Source organism: Equus quagga, chromosome 18, assembly GCF_021613505.1.
Source record: "Equus quagga isolate Etosha38 chromosome 18, UCLA_HA_Equagga_1.0, whole genome shotgun sequence".
NCBI classification, from domain to species: Eukaryota; Metazoa; Chordata; class Mammalia; order Perissodactyla; family Equidae; genus Equus; species Equus quagga.
In genome coordinates this window covers 6074989-6090884 of record NC_060284.1, presented here as the reverse complement: position 1 = coordinate 6090884, position 15896 = coordinate 6074989, and the positions used below count along the sequence as shown (strand labels likewise).

The 15896-nt window shown below is 37.9% G+C and overlaps 1 protein-coding gene across 4 annotated transcripts; it reads left to right on the top strand.

Annotated features, from left to right (window-relative positions):
- The first annotated feature begins 17 nt into the window (after nt 1–17).
- On the top strand, nt 18–15259 carry SERBP1 (SERPINE1 mRNA binding protein 1). 4 transcript variants are annotated; one of them, XM_046645376.1, is made up of 8 exons: nt 18–441; nt 3835–3985; nt 4625–4765; nt 4891–4962; nt 5604–5678; nt 8345–8522; nt 11482–11655; nt 13040–15259. In XM_046645376.1, the coding sequence occupies exons 1-8, from the start codon at nt 129–131 to the stop codon at nt 13094–13096; spliced, it is 1161 nt and encodes a 386-aa protein (XP_046501332.1). In that variant the 5' UTR covers nt 18–128; the 3' UTR covers nt 13097–15259. The 4 variants fall into 4 exon arrangements, with proteins under 4 accessions (XP_046501332.1, XP_046501330.1, XP_046501329.1 ...); XM_046645374.1 differs by having other exon boundaries at nt 5559–5678; XM_046645373.1 differs by having other exon boundaries at nt 4873–4962; nt 5559–5678.
- Nucleotides 15260–15896: the final 637 nt, after the last annotated feature.

Here is a 15896-nt window from a genome sequence, read left to right as displayed (position 1 = left end):
TGGCGCCGGAAGAGAAGACGGCCCCCCTCTCTCGGCCCGGCCATCTTGTGGGAAGAGCTGAAGCAGGCGCTCTTGGCTCGGCGCGGCCCGCTGCAATCCGTGGAGGAACGCGCCGCCGAGCCACCATCATGCCTGGGCACTTACAGGAAGGCTTCGGCTGCGTGGTCACCAACCGATTCGACCAGTTATTTGACGACGAATCGGACCCCTTCGAGGTGTTGAAGGCAGCAGAGAACAAGAAAAAAGAAGCCGGCGGGGGCGGCGTTGGGGGCCCTGGGGCCAAGAGCGCAGCCCAGGCCGCAGCCCAAACCAACTCCAGCGCGGCAGGCAAACAGTTGCGAAAGGAGTCCCAGAAAGACCGCAAGAACCCGCTGCCCGCCAGCGTCGGCGTGGTTGACAAGAAGGAGGAGACGCAGCCGCCCGTGGCGCTGAAGAAAGAAGGTAGAGCCGTGGTCGGAGGCGGGGAGCCGGGCGGAGGGAGGGAGGCAGCGGGGGCTCGCGGTCGCCGATGCCTCCTGCTCCCGCGCGACGGAGCCAGGTCCCGCGAGGCCCGAGCCCGGCCCGGTTCCCGCCGCGGTCCGAGCGCAGGAGCGTGCGCGGGCCCGGGGGTTGCTGCCTTCCCGCCGGGCGCCCGGGGCGGGCGGGCGCGGGGCTCGCGCTGCGGCCCGGGTTGCTGGGGTGCGGGGGGCATCTCTTCGGCCGTTTCGTCCCCGAGGGACCCGGGGTGGAGCTGGGGTCCGGACTCCCCGACCGTTGCGTGTCCGGGGCTCTCAGAACCTTGGAGGGCACTGCCGCCTTGGGGGCCGCGTGTGCTGCATTGTCCCCCGCAGCCCGTCAACTCTCTGAGAAACTCCCAGCTCGCCGGCGTGAGCCGAGCCGTCGGCAGGGAGGGAGGGACGGTCGGCTGCAGGCGAGGCCGGAGCGGGAAAGCGTCCCGAGGCGGCTCCTCGGCCGCGGTCCTGCTCGCGACCCCCGGCTCGGGGTTCCCGCGGGGCTGCCCGGGCCTCGTGGGAGGGGCGCGCGGCGGCTGTCACGACGGAGCGCTCTCCACGTGTGCGGGAAGCATGGGCGCGATCTCATTGGCGGGCGCTTGTTGCTTCAGGTCGCCGTGGGCTGCACGGGAGGGTGTTGAGCTTGAGTTTTGCGTTTGCCCTCATTGCTGGTTTGTCTGTGATCGTGGGAGGAAAAGCAGCACGTTGGGGGCAAGAGGAAGCATCCACGATCAGTAGTGAGGTGTAGGGGCAAAGCTCTGAGTCTGAAGTGGCCTTTGTATGTTGGAAGTTGAAATTACCCTCTGCTGCCACGTGCTCCTGAAAGGGGTTGTTTCTCCTTAGCTTTAGTTCACCGTTCGGTAGCATTCAGCTAATTTTAAAAACCAAGACAATTGTGTTAGGCTTTGGTTTGGGGGTTTTTTTACATACAGAACTTTTGTGAGGCTTGGAATGAAGAACCTAGGTGGTGAGTAAAACAAAAGAATTCTTGTATGAAAATTACAGGTTGGGCGGAAGCGCACGTTGGAGTCTTACAAAGCACGTATACGGCGCTTAGGCCGTGCAGTCGGCTAAGCTTTGCAGCAACCTGTAGTGCAACTGAGTAGGTCGTTAATGTCTGTGTTAAGGAGCGCTGGCTTGCGTGGTTTTTTAAATTATGCTCAGTTTTATCTCCTTAATCACATTAATGCAAAAAGAGCACGTGAAAAAATTGAGTCTGAAGTATAAGTCTGAAATGTACCAGGTAGGTGTGTTCACACAGTTTGAAGGTTCAAAGCATGAAGCATGGGTTAGATCCCTCAGTTGTTTTGAGTATACAGCGCGGTTGTGAAATAAGCCCTTACTTGGAAACTAGTATTTTAAGTTACAGAAATAGAGAATTATTTCATAAATTTTTAACCAGGTTTGAGTTCGTCATTTGGTAGTCTGTCTTTGGGAAAACGTCCGTAGTAACTATCAACATTTTTCTTAGATTATCATTTCACTACACTCTTAACCTTAAATTGCACAAAACACAAGCTTATAAATATAGGTAAAATGTTGAATGAAAAGTGCTCATTTTGAGATCCTGCTACCTGTCAGTGAAAGTTCTTGGCGTTGGGGAATGGTAGACCTGTAAACAAAGTCACTGCCTCTTGTGGTGGGAAGGATTGTTGCCCTGATCATGTGCTCTGTGCCTTTGAATATAGGTCCTGGCACAATGCTGGACGCACCTTAGATATGTATTTAATGCTTATTTGAGTTAGTTTGGTAGCTCGTCTTTTGTCCATTGGAAGAACTTGAGAATTGACACTACAGAATATCACTGAGAGTGTAGACCAAGGTGGGGTTTTTTTTTTTTATATTAAAAGCCTGGAATCTAGTGAAAAATCAGGTGAGCTTGGGAATATAGGTAAATATATCGAGAGAAGCTTGCATTTTTTATGTCAGTCATTGGATGAATTTAGTAGGTGTTTTAGATTCTGTAAGCCTAATATTGAATATTGGGTGGGGAAGCAAGCCCTTGTGCGTTTGGGTGTGTTGGCTGGAATATCATTAAAAGGATTGGTTCCATAACTCCACCCCAATACACTGTACCTCTGACGAAATTTATTTGAAATGCTTTGGTTTAAGATCTCCCGTCTGATCTATCCTGAGAGTTTATGTGGAACAGACCTTAAAATTTTACTGAAGAGTTTGATATTTGCCATTTGAGTCTAGTTACAAGCAACTGAATAGTTGGGCTTCCTGATGGGGTTCCACTTTGTTAGAAAGAACCAGAGTGAATCAACTTAAGGTCTTGTTATAAAACCACTTCCTCAGCTGAGTTTTGACTTTGTCAGAAATTGTGGTTTGGGAATTACAGCATACCTGAAATTTTACGGTCATGAACTTGAACATCAATCTACTTATCCTTAAGGCCGCCAATAATGCATATTGGTTGCTTTTGTGGGCCTCAGACACTAAGGAAAAAAGTAATAAAGGGGGAAATCAGTAAATGTTTCTGTCATCACTTAGTGCCGCAAGTTTCCACTTGAATATTACCCAAAAAGGGTCCTTTTGTGTGTGTCTGGTTTTTAAAGATTCTTTGGAAATAAATGTAAGGGCACAAACCAAAAGAAAAGCTGTCATAATAATAAAATAACTGGACTATTTCTTATTGGTTGCGTAGTAGGGTTTTTTAGTTAGGTGTGCACATGTGTGTATATATATGTATCTATACATATGTGTAAATAAACTTTCATAGGAGGGGAAGATGGTGCTTTTTTTCTGGTTAATAGCTATTTTAAGCTGTGGAGATGTAATCCTAAATGCCGTTTGTTTCCCTTTCAGTTTTGCTATTTTATAGAATTACTTTCATTTTTTTTACCCTCCAGATTATGTAAAATAAAATAGTGTGGTTTTCACAGGTTTTTTGAGGGTCCTTAAATCTGGTGAGTGTGTTGATTTGCTTGGTTATTTTTGAATGGCTACTGGTGTTAATCTTCTTTGGTATCTTTAAAGCCAAAATGTAGCATTTGCCTAAAATTTCTTTAATTTTAGAGTTAAATTAAGAGACTGGCATCTTGAAAAGTGAGAGGAATGAATAGTGGCTACCGGGATGACTTTCAAGTCAGTTAGAAAGAATGCTTTAGGGAGAAAATTATTGGCAAACTAAATAGAAGTTTGAAATAAGTTTATTGTCTTGAAATAGGGATTTCTCTAAAATACTTTGTTTCACTTTAGAGATGCCCAGTGTTTACCTTTTTCAACAAGAAATGCTAGTTAGTGGACTGAAAGAGTAGCAACTTTTTTTTTTAAGTCTAGGCCTGAATTTTTTGTATTGCTAAAATAATTTGCTTATGCAGGTTATTTATCATTTTAGGAATAAGACGCGTTGGAAGAAGACCTGATCAGCAACTTCAAGGTGAAGGGAAAATAATTGATAGAAGACCAGAAAGGCGACCACCTCGTGAACGACGATTTGAAAAGCCACTTGAAGAAAAGGGTGAAGGAGGAGAATTTTCAGTTGATAGGTAAGATTTTTAAAAATCTCTTCATGTTTTGTGAGTTGATAGTCACACAGAAACACAGGGCTATAAATTGGGCATAATTAGCAAGTAGTGTGGCTGGTTACGTTTATCAGTTTTTCAGAGAAAAATATGAATCTGCGCATTGTTATACTTCAAACATTTGGTAACAGCTTTTAGTGTCCAGACTTCTTGTAATGAAACACTTGAATTGAATTGATGGACACTTTCTTTTCCTTGTTATCCCCAGATGTTGAGTTAATAGGAGAGTCGTGTTGGGTAGTTGTTTATAGTAGAACAGATTACTCATCTTATGCTGTTTAGATGTGTTTATTTTAATTTTTAAGTGTATTGATGAATAGTTTTATTGCATTATAATGTGAAATGAATAACAACAAAAAAGTATGTGCACTAGTAGTAAAGTTTTAGAGAATGCCAAAATAATTTTCTTGTTTTCTGAGAGCTTCCTATTTCTGATTTTCTTCATATATTTAGAAATAGACTATTTTGACTTTTCTAAAACATGTGCTTAACTGTTGGGTTATGAGCTAGCAAATATGTTCCTATATTTTTGAGTTCTTGAATGAATTTCCCTTATAACTTTTTCTGGAAACCTTGGAAGTATATAATTTTTATTTGTTGTAGACCGATTATTGACCGGCCTATCCGAGGCCGTGGTGGTCTTGGAAGAGGTCGAGGAGGCCGTGGACGTGGAATGGGCCGAGGAGATGGATTTGATGCTCGTGGCAAACGTGAATTTGATAGGCATAGTGGAAGTGATAGATCGTAAGTCTTAAATTGGTTTTTATATTTATTTTTGAATCTACTTCTTTAATAAGACAAAATTTGAATTTCTAGAACTAAAGAGTATTATGTTAACTCAGTTTTGTTAGTTCTTTTTCACATTACAGTGGCCTGAAGCATGAGGACAAACGTGGAGGTAGCGGCTCTCACAACTGGGGGACTGTCAAAGATGAATTAACGTTGGTATTCTGATTTTTTTTAATAATTAATTTTAGTAAAGTTGATCCTGTACATTACTAGAGGGTCACCCATAACACTATTTAGTTTTACTTGTGTCTGGGACCAGAATGGATGATCTTTTTTTCAGACCTACTTCCTTAGAAGATTGTCCTGTTAGATATGTTTGGATTATAATGTGTCAAATGACCAATTTTTCTGTATTTCAATTTATGTAATATTTTCCTTTTCATAAGGGTACGTAGCTTTTCCTGAAACCCTACGTTGAAGTTCTTGGGTATTCTGATTTTTTGTGTGTCTTAAATAGTTCGTAGCCTACCTATTGACCTTTCTGGTCATTACAGATATTTAATAAGCTGGTGAAACTTTCGTTTAGAACCATTTTCTCTGTCCTGCTACTTTTTGAGTACAGTACTTGAACTGTAGCTTGAATCAATATACCTTTTTAAATTATTTTCTGTTAGAACTCTATTCTGGAGTAGATTTAGTAGGAAGAGTTTCTTAGGGAATGTGAGGATTTTTGAATATTTTTGTATAAAGAACACTGCAGTTACATGTAAATGGACCTAGATGCCTTTCTTTTTCTTTCTTTCCTTAGAGAGTCCCCAAAATACATTCAGAAACAAATATCTTATAATTGCAGTGACTTGGATCAATCAAATGTGACTGAGGAAACACCTGAAGGTGAAGAACATCCAGTTGCAGACACTGAGAATAAGTAAGTTGTTTTCTGTGTAGTGGTAGTGCTCCAGCGTTGAAATCAGTTGGGTTTTTAACCGAGAAACTACGCTGTAGGGTCAATGCTGTTGTTGGATGGCTTTCCAAGAGGAGAGGCTTTCATTGTATCCCAATCCCTCAAATAGTATCTACTTAAAGGAGTGCTTTACACGTGTATGTTGGGCTCTCATGGTTTGAAAAATAGAAAGAGTCATTTCTTTTTGAAATTACTACTGTCATCTTAGAAAGATAAGGAAAATACATATTTTAGTAAGACCTGTTAGCCCTAAGTACAAAATTAATTATCTTAAGCCGAGCATGGAGAACAGGATAAGATGTCATGCATTTTACTTAACTACCTTACTTGGTAGGGAAGTTGTAATGGATAATTCTAGTGATAGCTGTCCAAAGACATCGAATAGGTGGGAACTGGAAGCTGAAGTGGGAGAGTTCTAAAAATTAGACCAAATGGTTGAAATAAGAGAATTTCTGGTATTTAGAACTCATAGTTCAAAGTTTTTTGGACACTACAAATTTTATTCTGAGAGAGTTTAAAACTAGAAAATGTGACCATTTTAAAATTAGTTCTTCATCTCTTGGAAGTTTTTTTCCATCAGCGTAGAATTTGGAACATAGCATTATTGGCTTGTTTTTACATATATGAGCAGAGTAAGGGCTAGACTATATTATTAGTTCAGTCACTTTCTTAATCCTTTTCATTGTCTGAGCTTTTAGGAAGAAGGCTTGGTTTTGAAGTTTTCATATATTCAAGGATGGGAGAGAGTTAGATTCAAGTTATGCTGGTAGAAATAATTTAAGGCCTTCCTCTGGTTTCCGTCGGCCCAAGATATGCCAGGTGTTTCTTACAGTGTTAGGGTTGAAAGTCTTGCGTTACAGATGATTTAAGTCAGTAGTTCTTAACCAGGGCACATTCAAATCAGTCAGGGAGGGGATGCTCTTCTAAACTTTTTCTCCAGGAAGAATTGCTCTTAAGGTGAACCACTACAATGGCTGGAGTGTCATGTTTCATGGTTTGTGGAATAAGGAATTACAATTGATTTACTATTGGAGAGAGTAGATAGAAATACGTGATGTTAAGTGATGTGTTGAACTTGGGGTAATATAAATCCATGTATATGAAACTATATGGAATCGTAATTTTGTGTGGTAAACAATGAAATTGTGATGGGTAAGTTAAGTGAACCTTATGTAACCTTAAGCATGTCACAATGCTCATAACTGTTGTTCCTTTAATAAAGAACCCATGTTTAAATCACCTTAAGAGTGATCTGCAAAGATTATAACTTGACCAGAAGGAAATTACGTATGTGTAGGGTATTGGAAGCAAGTCCTTAGCTCAGGACCCAGGAGGATCATGATGGTATTAGAGCAGTCTCTAGTCTTACTCCAGAGTAGGGGAGAATCTGAACATGGTATTATGTTTTGTGTATGGAGTATAAATTCAAGAAGCATGGCTTTGGCTTACTTGATTAACTCCCTTATGTATAGTTTCCATAGCCTCTGTTTTGTCTTATTGGACCTTAAAACCGTTGAAGGAAGGTAGGTGTCATGGTTTCATGATGTGATAAAGGTATGCTGAGTTCTGTTCTTGGCCGTTATCACAACCTGTGTGTAACTAGGACCTTTTTTCACTCCTTAGTTTTCTTATCTGTAAACTGACAGTTGGACTTGATAGCCAAGATCTCATTAATTCAGTGTAAACTTGGTTTAGGAAGTTTTATTAAGATGGAATTTGTCAAACAGTAAAGAGTAGCATGGAAGGGGGAGATATTTGAGCTCTAAGGCTAACTAAATCACCTGCTATCTTTGGAAAGAAGCAGGGCTCCCAAAATAGCAAACAACTTGTTTGGTGACAATTGGAAATTGAGATTGGACTAAAAAAATTGATTGCTAGGCCTGTGCTTTGTTTCTGTGAAAAACGAAAAGGATAATACGTAGTAGTTATAACCTGAGAATTGCATTAGGAAATAAGTAATTTAGTGTTAACTATTGAATTCAGTATGTTTTCTGGAGAGTTCTGTCACTAGTGAAACATCAGTCTCCTGTCCATGTACAAGTTAATTTGAAAGTTGGAGTATATAGAACTTAGGATTTGTGGACACTTGACTTTTAAAGTTTGTTTTGCTTTAAGTCTTGCTAAAATAAGGGTGCAGGAGCAGATCTTGTATATTCTAAAATATGAAACTTGGTTGCTCACAGGCATCCTAGATGATTACCTTCATGTATGTTTTGAGTTACATATTGCGAGAAATGATGGAAATTAAAAATGTGTTTTAGGAGAAGCTCTAGGCCAAGACTTTTAATCACGTAGGGATACAGTTTTAAGACAAAGTAGTGTGGTTTTAAGAAATGTGTATTTTAGGTTTGGTAAAGCCAATTCAAGATTGTAGTACTGATGGCTGATCATTTAAGAGTTTATGAAGATAAATTGTATATCCCTCAGTTATCCATACTTTAAGCATTGAATTCCTGGTTTCTACCAAGTTATATGTAGCCATTGGGTTACAAAGAAAATTGATCCTCCCATCCTTGGATGATAATCTCTAAAAGATTACCAACCAACCAAGATTAACTTCCTTCCTTATAATCATAAGTTACGTAGGTTTTATCCCCCATCAGGTGTAAAATGTAAACATCTTTTCACAGAGAGAATGAGGTTGAAGAAGTAAAGGAAGAGGGTCCAAAAGAAATGACTTTGGATGAGTGGAAGGCTATTCAAAATAAGGACCGGGCAAAAGTAGAATTTAATATTCGCAAACCAAATGAAGGTGCTGATGGGCAGTGGAAGAAAGGATTTGTTCTACATAAGTCAAAGAGTGAAGAGGTAAAATTAAGTTTTGTGGTGTTTGGAAAAGTTTAAATATGTCTTGAATTGTATTTATTTGTTTTAAAAATTTCACGTGGATAATCTGTTTATAAAAAAAGTTCTATGTAGCATCATTGGGGCAAATATATTGCTCAAAAAAGGAAAACAAACTGTATTAACATATGTTCCAAGAAATTTAATCCTCCATTCAATCCATAATTACATTTAATTTGTGGTAGGTTTTTCTTTTCCCTAGAAAGTTTGGTCATTTGTATATCATACAGTTTATTTGTCACTTTAGAAATAGGGTAGGTCTTTTCAAAGTTGTGATATTTTAAAAAATTTTGCCTAACTGGGAATCATTAAAGGACTTGTATTAGGTTGAAAGGTTGACATTTTCATGTGGTTAACCTAAAAAAAAAATGAGTGGTTTCATTCAGTATTCAGCTTTTGAAACTGTCTGCCTATACCATGTATAATGGTCAGGACTCTTCAGTAGATGGTAGTATCCGCCTTTACTGAAGGATGATGTCTTGAAAAGACCAGAGAATTTTACAGGTTTCCTTAGGAAATGTGGAAACTAATGAAAATATTTGAGAAAGATATATTGGTGGTTTTTGATTTGGTTGCTTCTGTTTAAGCCTTGGGGCAAATTCTTAGAGTAATGTCTCAGTGCTGTATCCTTTTAGGGCTTGTGTAAGCGTGACGTTTTAGTCATAACGTTAAATTGAAATGTTATGGAGGCAGTCTGTAATAAAAAGATTGAATAAGATCTTAGTAAATTTTAATTTTATTAAGACGGCTGTGAAACAAACTTGGAAACATTTGAAATAGTAGTGAATTTGAAGAGACTTAAATAGTTTTCTAGATTTAGAGATGATTTTTTAAACATTGACTCCATAAAAATAGTACAAATGAGGACATTGTCTTAATTGTCAAGACCTGTGGGAAAACATTTTGCTTCATTAGAAGACTTTTGGTTATTTTTTCAAAGTTCTTAGAGATAAAGTTGTTTTGTGTATCAGGGTAAAACAAATAGGATTCCTGATTAAAGAACCGTGAAAGTTCACCTTGGGGAGGATGGTTTATTTGAACTAGTTATTAAGCTGCTTAGGTTAATATGAAAAGGATTTACTTAGGCATCTTTGAGACAACTATTCTTAACTTTTTTGGAGTCCTGACAGAACTTTTCTCCAGAACAAGACACACAAATTTTTGATAGAATTTTAAATGATTCATTAATACCCTGAAGCCTCTCCATGCGTTTTATAGACATCAGGTTAAATATCCCAGTTTTAAGTGTTATTTTACATTGAGCTTTTCTGAAATAATAATTATACAAGGTGATATATACGATTGGAAATTTTTGAAAATTATAAAATGTGGAATTGGTTCTAAATAAAATTTGAAACCAGGACGTTTTCATTATCAAGCCACTTTGATATATTTGGGCTCTTATGGTTATGTTGCCTTTGGATGGGTACTTGTTGAAATTTGGCCTTGTTGGCGTATGTGGCCTTATCATTTGAATATACGTAGATCTTAAGTTTGTTGTATATGACACTTTCGGCACTCTTTCTCTCTTACTCTTCATCCTCACAACAAATAGGAAGTAGTTGGGAAAAGAAGAAACTTGAGAAATGGAAAACTGAGTTACAGTGTTATTGGCAGAGCTGAGACTGTAGCTCTTATTTCCTAATTATCATTCATTGCTCTAGAAAAAAAAGTTTTTTGCAAATTTATCCTAATAGTTATCTTAAAGGTTAGGGATGTGCCATGAACATCCAAACTTTTTCTTTATTATTGTAGTAAAACCTTTGAGGTGTTTCAGTAGTATATCAACTTACACTGTTTTGCTTCTGGTTTCTAAAAACTTAAAAAAAAACCCTTCTAGTTAATGAGTTGATATCATTGTAATAGCAAACATTTAAAAATTGGACAATTAGTGTTGACTTTAATTTGCTAGTGGTTTTGTAGATTTACATTTATGTTTTAGGCTCCTTTAAAATTGCTATTTTAAAAAGAACCTTTTGCCTTTAAATTAATTTGGCCTGGGACTAAGGAATGAGGTTTAATTTGGGTATTAGATGGTTAAAGGGGTGAAAACATGGATACACATACAAATTTATTTGTACTTTGAAGGATAGTTATTAACAGTCTATTATTACAAGATATTTAGATAGAACAAAATGTTCATTATTCCTTCAGAAAAGAGAAAGATTATACATGTATTTAGAAGAATTAAAATGTACTTTGAAGTGGTATAAGAATAGTTTCCAACTAGAAGATTAAAACCTATTCATTACCTATATACAAGAAAAAATCGGGCATTCAGCAGTGTAAAATTCTCTGGCTTATTTTGCAGACTGGGTCATTGAGCTTATACATAAATACAAACGAGTGTTTGGATTTCACAAGCATGATGACTTTGACTTCAAGAAGGTTCATTTGAGGGCTGGCTCTGTGGCTGAGTGGTTAAGTTCACATGCTCTGCTTCAGTGGCCCAGGGTTTTGCCGGTTCAGATCCTAGGCACAGGCATGGCACCGCTCATCGAGCCACGCTGAGGTGGTGTCCTGCGTAGCAGAGCCAGAAGGATTTACAACTAGAATATACAGCTATGTGCTGGGGTCCTTTGGGGAGAAGAAGAAGAAGAAGAAGAAAAAAGATTGGCAATAGATGTTAACTCAGGTGCCAATCTTTAAAAAAATAAAAGTTTCCTTTGGTATATTCAAAGTGTGGTTTTATTTGTGCACAGCTTTTCAGGGTTCTCTATGTAAAGTTGTGTTTCACTTCAATCTGCAGCTCTCTAATTTATATGAAAGAACATATAATATTCATAGATGAACAGAAAAGCATTCTGAGAAGTTTGTATACAATTTATTTTCCCAAGGCATAGTTGGAAGAATACAGAACTAAAGTTTTCTTTATAACTTATGAAGAGATTCATCACCCGATGGATTTCACTTAAATTTCTAGGCTCATGCTGACGAGTCAGTTATGGACCATCATTTCCGAAAGCCAGCAAACGATATAACGTCTCAGCTGGAGATCAACTTTGGAGACCTTGGCCGCCCAGGACGTGGTGGCAGGGGAGGACGAGGTGGCCGTGGACGTGGTGGACGTCCAAACCGTGGCAGCAGGACTGACAAGGTAATTTTAAGATTTCTTTTACCCTTTTGACTAATTCGAGGTCCTCTTTTGGTAAATCACTGCCCCAGGTCCTTTTGGGGACATGAATAGGAGAAGAAAAAGAAGGGTAGACAAGCCTTTAAGAAACTGCATTTTAGGTTATATTTTTGTTTGGAGCACTTAAATGGCTGTTTGAGTAGTGCTGCCAGTAGAGTTAAATTACCACCCTTTATTGAGTACTTATTAGGTGCTGGTCATAGTGCTGTGCTAGGTGTTTTATGTACTGTGTCATTTAATTCTTGTTACTATGTTGACATCCCCATTTTACAGAAGAGGAAATTCAGGTATAGGGAATCATGTTAACTTGGCTTTTGCTAAGGTCTGCCTGAAATGCCAGCAACCCCTTTGCCTTGAGTCGTCACTGCATTTTTGGTCTCAGCTTTACATTCCCTTTATGTCCGTTGTATAATTGTGTGACACTCATTAGGTGATTGTTGCTTTTTTGTTTTTGATTTCTTACTAGACCGTCCTGTACGAGTTGGAATTCATTTTTGTCCTACGTTCTGTAATCTCCAATACCTTGCACAGTGTGTGACACAAAACAAGTTCTTAGGAAATATTTTGATAGAAGCCCTAGTAATTGTTAGATTTGAACTCTTTCTGTCTGATGCCAAAGTCCATGCTTTTAATGACTAGATTTTATTAAACTAAATAATAAATTGTTAGTTTGGGTTAGTTCTTTTTCTCTTGTGGTCTAGCTAGGAAACCATGATGTTCTGAGTTCTCGATACCTGATTTACAAATTTGGGGGACCCACCTACTTGATTGAATGTGTCAATGTTTGATTATAGTGGTAACTTAATATTATAGATATTATGGTCACCAATAACAGTGTAGTGATATTTTGTTTCTGTTTCCTCCTCTGATAATCAATTACTTTTTTAAAGGCCAATGTTGTGTATATGGACCTTTTCAATATATATATTTTGTTATTTCTGCTTGTAAATAGCAGTTGGGTCCTTTTCTAACATTGATGAATGTGCTGCTTAAGTAATTGTAATCAGTCTTAGCCTGCTTTCAAATTGATGCCATTCTTGTTTAGCAAGTGGGGAAAATAGAATACTGAACAACAAAGTAAGAATCCACATGCATATCCCATAAATACAATAACTCGTGCTGTTTCTGGGGACTCTTCCTAGGTCTGGATAGTAGTTCAGGATAAGCCTCATTGCAAATATTTGTAGTCCTGTTCTGATCCGTAATTTTGCCTTTTACATAAAAGCTTTGGCCCAGTTTACTGAGTATTTTAACTTGCAGATTTTTGAGAGTTCTGTGTCTAGATGCGGACACTGGCGGTTTATTTCCGGAGTTGAGAATTGTTAATCTCGGTTTGTTTGTTTTTCAGTCCAGTGCTTCTGCTCCTGATGTAGATGACCCAGAGGCCTTCCCAGCTCTGGCTTAACTGGACGCCATAGAAAACCCTGGTTCCTTTGTGGACCCTCCTCTCTGAAGTTTTGCATGCTTAAGGATCCCAAACGACTAAGAAATTAAAAAAAAAAAAAAAGACTGTCATTCATACCATTCACACCTAAAGACTGAATTTTATCTGTTTTGAAAATGAACTTCTCTCGCTACACAGAAGTAACAATATGGTAGTCAGTTTTGTATTTAGAAATGTATTGGTAGCAGGGATGTTTTCATAATTTTCAGAGATTATGCATTCTTCATGAATACTTTTGTATTGCTGCTTGCAAATATGCATTTCCAAACTTGAAATATAGGTGTGAACAGTGTGTACCAGTTTAAAGCTTTTCACTTCATTGTGTTTTTAATTAAGGATTTAGATGTTCCCCCAATTACAAACTGGGTTTAAATATTGGACATGATATCAGTTTTAATACCTGCTTTGCATTTTCACACATGGTCAACTGGGACATGTAAACTTGGATTGTCAAATTTTATGCTGTGTGGAATACTAACTACTTTATGTATTTTAACTTAGTTTTAATATTTTCATTTCTGGGAAAACTTTTTTCACTTCTCATGATAGCTGTTATATATGCTAAATCTTTATATACAGAAATATCAGTACTTGAACAGATTCAAAGCACATTGGTTTATTAACCCTTTGTTCCTCCTGCATGGTTCATTAGATTCAAATTATAATTGATTTACAATTTCAACTATATTTACTTTTAAAATGTGTGACTTTCAATTTTTAAACCAAACTAGACACCTTATTGTGAAAGTTGCTTAAGCTACTTGTTGATAGACACATCCTGTCAAGTGAAGTAGTTTTATGGGCGTTGGGGTTTTTTCCCCTCTGACAGGGTGGGTGGAACAAGTTGATTTGGCTAATGCGTAATATTTAAACTGCTCTGTAAAATAAGTGTCTGGCCACTCAGTATAAGTTGTATGTGTGAAAGGTTTCAACTCAAAATTGTACATCCGTAATCAACAACCCTTAACCTTCCTTGTTCTAAAGAAACCAAAGGGCACTGGTTAGTATGGTAAGATGGGGGAGTATGTTAATTTTTGGAATTTGGAAAGCAGACAGCTTTACTTTATAAGGTTGGAACAGCAGCACCATCCATGAAGTGTAAACCAAAAACCTTACTGTTTCTGAAAATCCTATATTACTATTAATTTTGGTCTTAAGTTGATAGATGACTGTTCCACAGAAGGTGATAAATCTTTTACCTCTTTTTCCATTAGAAAATTAGGTTACTAATGCATTCCTTGATCAGGAGCATCACCACTTACTACATGGAGAGAATGATCAATAAACAGGTTTTCTAGGATTTTCTTTTAGTCTTCTGCCAGATTTATTAATAAACAGGAAAGGAGTTTTATTTACAGTTTTAAGAATGTATTGTCACTCAATTTTCAGTATTCTACCTGTGTATGGTAACGTGCAGCTTTTACAATGTTGAGGATCTTAAATCATAAAACGTCTGCTACTTAGCTGATTAGTTCTCCCATATACTTCTAAAAGAGAGAGAAATTGTACAGTATAACAGTTATTCATTTGCATTAGATTTCTCAATCTAGTTACCTACTAGTTTGACATCTTAGGAAGGACGTAATTGGTTTTTAATGATGGATAAACTTGTGCTGGTGTTTTGGATCTTATGATGCTGAGCGTGTTCTGCACTGGTGCTAATGTCTAATATAATTTTATATTTACAAACATACCTGCTACCCAGAGGCAAGTATTAATTTAGTCCACATGGACTATTGACCCCTCTTGAGATTGCAACATACGCACTCCTAAATCAGTGTGTTTAGACTTTCAAGTATCTTAACTTGTTTCTGGACATGTAACGTGTTTATAAATCTCTTGATTTCTAGCAACATATAGAAAACACCTTCTATGAAAAACACTTCACAAGTTCTACTCATTGTCAGCCATTGCTGGCATTCTGTCACTAGAGAATACACAGCAATATCTGGTATGTTGCAAGCTTTCAAGATAGCCTGAATTTTAAAAAGTTGGTCCATTAGTTGTATCTGATGGATGTAAATTTGCCTCCTAGTTCACTTTGTGTCAAGAGCTAAAACTGTGAACCTAACTTTCTTTTATTGGTGGGTAATAACTGAAAATAAAGATTTTATTTTCATGCTCCCTTCTTAAAAGTCATAAAAACAATCAAATAGGAGCCCATTTATCGTCACGTGTTTTCTGACCTGTGTGCGCACCCCCAAGATAATGTTCATAGTTCATTTTTTCCCCTTATCCTTAGGTTTGGTTTATGTGGGATTTTTGTTAAACCAGGCTGTTAAATCACTTTTTTGAGGGATACCTATTTTAATAAGTACTATAATTAGGAAGTTGAATTCTTAGAAAATGAATTTCAAGGACTGGCATTTAGCAGATCTGAGTGTGAAGGTTATTATACTGAATGCTACTTTTTTTTTTTTAACGAACAGGGTATAATGCTATAAAAATCTCTTAATGGATATAGAGCCCTAAATAATAATGGTGGCAGATGGAATGTTTTAGTGAACTAATATCTTGATGCTTTTAAATGCAAATACTGCCAGAGTTGATGTTAAGATATTTTCAGCTTGCATTGAAATGATTAGGGTATGGTTTCTTTTTTACTTAAATACTATTTGAGACCTATGTGGAGTTCTGAAAGATTTAAAAATGTGTCACTAGGTACTATACCTTACTCAGTTTTATTTTAAACACATCATCTCCAGGGTTGTAAATCTATAGTTGGGCTTATTTTTTGGTATGGATTTGGAGGGAGAATATT